The sequence below is a fragment of the Poecilia formosa genome, unplaced genomic scaffold (genome assembly GCF_000485575.1).
Source record: "Poecilia formosa unplaced genomic scaffold, Poecilia_formosa-5.1.2 Scaffold543, whole genome shotgun sequence".
Lineage (NCBI taxonomy): Eukaryota > Metazoa > Chordata > Actinopteri > Cyprinodontiformes > Poeciliidae > Poecilia > Poecilia formosa.
In genome coordinates this window covers 65,270-73,222 of record NW_006800482.1, presented here as the reverse complement: position 1 = coordinate 73,222, position 7,953 = coordinate 65,270, and the positions used below count along the sequence as shown (strand labels likewise).

General features: G+C 50.3%; 1 protein-coding gene across 1 annotated transcript in view; it reads left to right on the top strand.

The window, feature by feature from the left end:
* LOC103129405 (leucine-rich repeat and fibronectin type III domain-containing protein 1-like protein) overlaps nucleotides 1-7,953 on the top strand; it is a 114,189-nt gene that overhangs the window by 76,651 nt on the left and 29,585 nt on the right. Inside the window, exons 3-6 of the mRNA XM_016665036.1 lie at nucleotides 4,307-4,554; nucleotides 5,694-5,894; nucleotides 6,440-6,606; nucleotides 7,774-7,946. Of these exons, the coding sequence (XP_016520522.1) occupies nucleotides 4,321-4,554; nucleotides 5,694-5,894; nucleotides 6,440-6,606; nucleotides 7,774-7,946 (775 nt within the window). The 5' untranslated portion in view covers nucleotides 4,307-4,320. The remainder of the gene's footprint in view (nucleotides 1-4,306; nucleotides 4,555-5,693; nucleotides 5,895-6,439; nucleotides 6,607-7,773; nucleotides 7,947-7,953) is intronic.

Here is a 7,953-nt window from a genome sequence, read left to right as displayed (position 1 = left end):
CAGACAGCATGGCCCCCTGACGGCATGGCCCTCTGACGGCATGGCCCCCTGACGGCATGGCCCTCTGACGGCATGGCCCCCTGACGGCATGGCCCTCTGACGGCATGGCCCTCTGATTGCATGGCCCCCTGACGGCATGGCCCCCTGACGGCATGACCCCCCGATAGCATGGCCCACAGATGGCATGGCCCCCAGACGGGATGGTCCCCTGACAGCATGGCCCCCTGACGGCATGGCCCTCTGACGGCATGGCCCCCTGACGGCATGGCCCTCTGACGGCATGGCCCTCTGATTGCATGGCCCCCTGACGGCATGGCCCCCTGACGGCATGACCCCCCGATAGCATGGCCCACAGATGGCATGGCCCCAGACAGCATGGCCCCCTGACGGCATGGCCCTCTGACGGCATGGCCCCCTGACGGCATGGCCCTCTGACGGCATGGCCCCCTGACGGCATGGCCCCCTGGGCTGCGAGCCCCGTTCCTGTCACCAAGTGGAGCAAGTCTGTCTCTCTGGGTGGAAATGTATCAAATGCCAAATGTTCAGAAATCTGCAGCAGCTTGTAGTTTTTACTAAAGAGAAATCCTCCAACTACAGCACAGGGCATTCTGGGTAAATACAGCCAAAGCTAACTTGCTAGCCTAGCTCTAGCAGCAGAAATGGCTCCTGGTCTTTAGCCAAAGACAAAAGAGAAATCCTCCAACCGCTAAAATCTGACGCCTCCATCTTGTTTCCATCTGGTGAAGAAGGAAATTGCTCTCAGTGTCTTCAGAGGTTTTGTGTCGTTTCCTTCAGTGGTTCTTGGTGCAGCGCCCCCACAGGCCAGGAGGGGAACAGGTTGGTTTGACTCAGCAGAGAAAAAGAGAACCAGCTGCTAGAGGTGGAGCAGATATTCTGGTTCCAGTAGAACCGGGTCGACTGGACTGAAGGAGGATGAATCAGAAAAAACTGACCTTTGACCATTTCTGCTCAACCTTTTGTTATGCAGAAATGAAAGCACCACAAAGTCGTTCTCTCACATTATCTATAAACCATGAACATGTAGAGAAATAATTATTTTATTGCTGCAGAATAAAAATAACACATAAAACATGTTTGAAACCAAAAAGCTCCAGTAACATGATGAGAAACATCCAGACGTTCAGAATAATTCCTGTTGGTTCTGAGGGAACCGGACCTGCTGGAGGAGGAACGGAGGGATGAACTGAAATGAGAATCAATTTGACTTGAGGAGCGAGTGATGAGCTGACCCATCAGCTGTTTGCTTCTAATGTCTCTGGTTTCAGTCATGGACCCAAACCGACCAGAACCAGAAATCACAGGAGCCCGATCCATCAGAGCCGTTCTGTTAGAGCAGTGGTTCTTAACCTTTTTTGAGGTACCGAAACCCCCCAGTTTCATATGCGCATTCAACGAACCTGTCCAGGGTGACCCCGCCTCTCGCCCGGAACGTTAGCTGGAGAGGCACCAGCACCTCCCGGTCCCACTGAGGGACAAGGGTGTAAAGAAAATGGATGGATGGACGGTGAGCTTTACTGAAGTAATTAAAGACAAGTTCAAATCCTGAGAGTGGAGCTCCTCCAATCAGTGCTCCTCCGCAGCTCTGATTGGCTCAGCAATGTAACGTGATCCTCTGCAGCAAGTGATGGCAAAGCGGGGCGTCATCACGACTTTACAGTGTGTCTTTACCTCCGTAGAGGCTCCGTCGAACCCCTGAGACCGACTCATCGAACCCCAGGGGTTCGATCGAACCCAGGTTAAGAACTACTGTGTTAGAGCCATGACAGATCAGTCTGAACTGCCTCCAGTTATATGATTATAATCATATTAATATGATGAGAAAGGTCACAGTTTCTGCATCCTGTTCAGAATATTCACGTTTTGCTGCAGAGATGGCGCTTCAGAAATCCTCCAGGATCCACACACACTTCCTGTTCCGTATCATGGATCCACACACACTTCCTGTTCCGTATCCTGGATCCACACACACTTCCTGTTCCGTATCCTGGATCCACACACACTTCCTGTTCCGTATCCTGGATCCACACACACTTCCTGTTCCGTATCCTGGATCCACACACACTTCCTGTTCCGTATTTCTGCAGCCTTGGATCGTTTCACAGCTGTAAATAAAAATCTTCCTGCTGTTCTTTGCCATCAAACGCTTCCAGTTGCTGCTGAACAACTTCTCACAGTTGCAGTGATTTTGGTTGCTTAGGTTGTTTTTGTGTATGTGCGCGCGCATGTGTGTGTGTGTATGTTTGCGCGCGTGTGTGTGTGTGTGTGTTTCCTTTCTCTCCCTGTATGAATTTATTCTGGTTCCTGCTGAGCTGCACTCAGAATCGACTGGAGGGAAATCAGTGGCAGCGTTTTCCTTCGCTGTGTTTGCAGGGAAAGTTCAACATTTATAGGCCTGAAAAATTGACAAATTTATGAATCGTGACGTCAGGCGCTCTTGCCTCGCAGCGCAGGAAGTTTAATTGGTCCGGTTTCCTGGCCAGAGTCAGCAAACAGCAGCTGGACCATTCGGCTCATCTGGAAAACCCTGAATAATGAAGAGGAGAAAAGTTTCCGATTAAAACGTCGTCAGGCGTCCAGCTGAGTGTCTGCCACCACCGTGCTTCACCATGTTAATGTTTTGTGTTCTTCATGATGCTGGATGTTCTCTGAAGAGTCCAGAACCAGAACATCTGCAGCTCGATGCAGGTTAAATGGCCACAGATGGGCTCTGGTTGAGTGAACTGAAGGAATGTGAAAAGGTTCCTGTGGAACAGATCAGCTGCTGCTAAACGGGTCCAGAGCTCAGACCTCACTGCGTTGCTATGGCAACCCTGACCCATCATTCCTGCTATTTAGCAGGATTTTCCCCGTTCGCAGCGCTAGCTCAGAGAGCAGTCTCTTAGTTCAGTATTTTCAGAAGATGCTAAGCTAACAGAGTGCCATTCTGCTGCGGCCCGGTTCCGGTTTGGTTCCACCAGATTTCAATGCTTTATGGAGTCTGGTGAGCTGGACGTTTCCAGAACCTTGGGTCAGTTTGCTGCGTCTCCCTGGATGTGATAATCCAGTGTTTCTCAACCACTGTTCCGCGGCACACTAGTGTGCCGTGACTGATCGTCAGGTGTGTCGTGGAAATTATTCAATTTCACCTACTGTACCGTATTTTCCGGACTATAAGCTGCTACTTTTTTCCTAAACTTTGAACCATGTGGATTGTAGCCCGGTGCGGCTTTTCTGTGTATTTTTCTTCAACCACCAGGGGGCTCTCTAGCAGGAAGTGAATCATTAGAAGTCAAAATTGTAAATCAAAGAAGAACGCGTTGATTTTCATTTAGAACAACCACATGCTAGCAGCAGGCACGACGGAGAAATGTTTTCAAACTCATATGAAGCAGATTTTAAGTTGAGGGCTGTCGATCTGGCAGTACAGGAGGGAAATAAAGCCGCTGCACTTCAGCTCGGCGTGAACGAAACCATGGTTAGAAGTGACTAGCGGCGTAATCATGTAATTTCTTACCACTAGATGGCAGTAGGTACAGAGCATTTTACATTAAAACAAGAGAATTAGTGATGCATGAACGTTACAGGTAGCGGTGAGAGCATCGTATCTAGCTGTGACCACAGTGATGGAAAAGACAGTGAAGCTCAGCAGTAGCTGGAAAGAACATGGGTCCATTTCCCACAACATGTCTGTGTGAACTGAGCTTCTCAAGCCTGGATACTATAAAAACTGAAACCAGAGAGACTGAGAGCTGCTGAGGAAGAGCTTTGTCTTTCTTCAATTTCTGCCAGGAAATCAGCTGCTTTCATCCAAATATACACAGGTTTCACACTAGATGGGTAAAATATACAGATATGGACATTTGGTACATGCAACTCTTCATATTGTAACAGTGAAATCTTTCCCAAATATTATTGCTTCTTTTAGAATAAGAATGATTTTCTGTATTCCGGCATAAATAATGCTTGTGGATTAGTTTGTAAAACACTGAAGTTTTCTACAACTTCTTTAAATTTAACACCACAGTGTTGTGGCTGTTCAGGTGTATTTTTGTGTTTATTTGATTCCTATTCAAGACACTTTGATAAGAATGACTATATATGTAACATAGGCGGCTACAGAGTATCTTGGTTTACATTTTTGGTTGGTGGTGTGCCTCCAGATTTTTTCAATTAAAACAATTACCTTGGCTCAGAAAAGGTTGAAAAACACTGTGATAATGAAGCAGGCTCCGGGTCGGTTCTGGGTTGGTCGGTTTTGGGCCGGATCCGGGTCGGTTCTGATTTCTGTCCGTCTTTGTGTCCACAGGCAGACGGACAGCCATGGACGTCCTCTGGCTCGTCCTCCTGTCCTGCCTCCCGTCCTGCCTCTGCGACATGCTCTGTCCGAAGCGCTGCACCTGCCAGAACCTGCTGCCGTCCTACACGGTGCTGTGCGCCAAGACGGGCCTGCTCTTCGTCCCGCCAAACATCGACCGGCAGACGGCCGAGCTCCGGCTGATGGACAACTTCATCACCACGCTGAGACACCGAGACTTCGCCAACATGACCAGCCTGGTGAGTCGTGGAGCAGGTTCACCCTCCGAGGTCGGCGGTTCGCTCTGCTCCTCTCAGCCTATTGAACTTATTACAGCTTTGATTTGGTGTCCGGCTTCAGGAGCCTCACCTCTACTCAGACACATATTCAGGCATGTGCACCTGCAGGTGGCGCTATGGCATAAAATATGCGTTTATGCTTCTAACTGTTAGGATCTTTTCTTTGTGTTTATTCTAGGTTCTGCTTCTTGTGAGTCTGTGTACCGTCCTGTCTTCCCTGTGATTGTTCCCAGCTGTGTCTAGTTCCCCTGATTACCTCCTGTGTATTTAAGTCCACTTGTTGTCCTTGTCTCTTGCTCTGTTTCATGTCAGCCGTCCTAGTCGAGCTGTCTAGTCCTGAGTCGCTAACTCACGTTAATCCAGTTCTTCTGAACTGTTGATCCATCATTAAATCACCATTTATCGTCTACAACCTGAGTCTGCCTGCGTTCTTCCTCACCACCGCAACTGCACTTCGTGACACTAACTCGAAATTAGCATGTCCCATTAACAAAACTGATACGAGCCAAGTTTCTGTACAAAAAGTAGTTGGTGGATGTTTTTTTAGCAGAGCCATGAAGAAAGCATGAGCAGAACCAGCCTGAGCTCTGAGTCCAATGAAACTTGGCACAAAACTCCCTTAGAGAAACAAAAGAAAGTTATCGCAGCGGATTTTTGATTTTTTTGTTATTTTTATTCCCAGTTACGAAATAATGGCTAATTAAACATCGCTACGTATGTAGCTGCAAATTCAATTCCTCGTAATTTGGAACCGAAAAGAATTTCAAACGCGCTTCCTTCGTACCTCCAACTACAAACAACTACAAAACTGCTAAATTTGCTAAATTTGCTACGCAACTGGAAATATCGTCAAACATAAAATTAAACATACTTCTTGAAATTTGTAAAAACATAAAGGTAGCAGCTTTAAGTACCAACTTAGACAGTCTATCGGGATAAGAAGTTGGTTTTGGTTCTATTCTTGTCCAACCCTGGGCAGAAGACCCCAATTCACCTGCATTTCATTTTTAGAACATTTTAGCAGAACCAGCTCCAGTCCAAACGGGTTCCTTGTTTCCTCTAGTCGTATCTCCAGCGTGATCCTGTGTTTGTTGGTGCAGATCCACCTGACCCTGAGCCGGAACACCATCAGCCAGATCAGACCCTACACCTTCGCCGACCTGCAGGACCTCCACGCCCTCCACCTGGACGCCAACCGCCTCACCGTCCTGGACGACTCGCACTTCCAGGGCCTGGTGAACCTGAGGCACCTGATCCTGGCCAACAACCAGCTGCACAGCATCTCAGAGGGGGCCTTCCAGGTAGGAGCGCCTCAGCAGGGGGCCTTCCAGGTAGGAGCGCCTCAGCAGGGGGCCCGTCCTGCTGTGGCCACTCTCTCTGCTGGTGTTTAGTGAGGTGAACAGAAGAGCCTTCATTCGGTCCAACCTTATCTTCACTGAGTTGTCTGAGTGTTGGGAACGTGGAGCTCGGCTTTGTCAGAGGAAAATAAAATCTTGTGAGGATGAAGTTTGAAAGCGCTGCCAGCGCCATGCCAACGCTCTGGATGCGTCTCAGCGCTCAGAACCTTTCCATTCTGCCAACAAGTACTATGAATCTTCCGACCTTGCAGTCGGACGGCCTCTGCCAACAATCCTCTGCTGAAAACTTATTGAAAGTCATTAAAAGCGGCTCAGAGTAGCTGTGGTGCTGCGGGTCAAGTGGTTCCTGGCTCCATCAGAACCAGCCGGCCCAGCCGGATGTCTCTGTAATGACCTGAGCAGCGCCGAGCGCAGCTGCTGCAAGGCAGCGTCAGGACCGGGAGCAGGACGAGCTTCAGTATGTCCCTGTCCTGTCCTGTCCCCTGCAGGACTTCCTGGAGACGCTGGAGGACCTGGACCTGAGCTACAACAACCTGGTGGACATCCCGTGGGACACGGTGTCCCTGCTGGTGAGCGTCAACACGCTGAGTCTGGACCACAATCTGATCGAGAGCGTCCCCGAGGGAATCTTCTCCAACCTGCACAAACTGGCCAGGTACGGCTCTATGCTCAGGGCGCCAGCAGCAGGCTGGGCTGCTGCGAGCTTCCTGTGGTTGGATCTTGTTCAGTAACACCAGACCAACTGGTTCTGGTTCTGGTTCTGAAGGTGTCAGAAGTTCTGGTTCGGCTGCATCACTGATGATCAAATTTATCTAAACTTCTGGGCCCAGAGGAGAGAAATTATTGTTTCTATTTCATTTTTGATTTTAATTTTTTTCCTAATAGATGGAAGCAAAGTCGCCACAGCGTCTGGCCACTTCCTGTCGGTCGCCACGGCCACTTCCTGTCGGTCGCCACGGCCACTTCCTGTCAGTCGCCACAGCGTCTGGCCACTTCCTGTCGGTCGCCACGGCCACTTCCTGTCGGTCGCCACGGCCACTTCCTGTCGGTCGCCACGGCCACTTCCCGTCGGTCGCCATGGCCACTTCCTGTCAGTCGCCACAGCGTCTGGCCACTTCCTGTCGGTCGCTATAGCCACTTCCTGTCAGTCGCCACGGCGTCTAGCCACTTCCTGTCGGTCGTCTGGCCACTTCCTGTCGTTCGCCACGGTGTCTGGCCACTTCCTGTCGGTTGCCATGGCCACTTCCTGTCGGTCGCCACAGCGTCTGACCACTTCCTGTTTGACCAGTGTCTCCCAGCAGTAGAAACCCTGCAGACTGCATCCTGATTGGCTGGAGGCGGCAGGTGTGAGTGGGTGTTGGATCCGGGTGGATGGAGGATGGGCCGAGCCGTTTGCTGCGCTCTTCTCTCTATCTCTGCTGATCCTTGGCCTCGCTCTTCCTCGCTCCTCCTCACTCGCCTCCCACCTGATCGATCGATTACCCATCTGCTCCCACCTCTTCCTTCGGCGCTAAACGCTAGAAAGCCTTAAATCTGATTTGGGAGGAGTGAGTCAGCCTCCTGTGGCCTTCCCCTCTCCTTATCTGTCTGGACCTGCCGCTTTTATTTTTAATAATTACGTCCTCTGGGCTCATATTTACAGCAGCAGAAATGAAACGCTGAAAACTGGCTTCACAGACATTTCTCCTTCCTCAGAATCGACGAGGAAAACCACCAGTTTGCAGATCGGTCGTCCTTCCGGGACGTTTTCATGGCTGCTTTTTTAAAAACCGCTGAGGCCGCAGACATGTGGCTTCAGATTTTACTGGGATGTGTCCACCAGGCTGGACATGTCTGTCCCTGTGTCCACCAGGCTGGACATGTCTGTCCCTGTGTCCACCAGGCTGGACATGTCTGTTCCTGTGTCCACCATGCTGGACATGTCTGTCCCTGTGTCCACCAGGCTGGACATGTCTGTCCCTGTGTCCACCAGGCTGGACATGTCTGTGTCCCTGTGTCCACC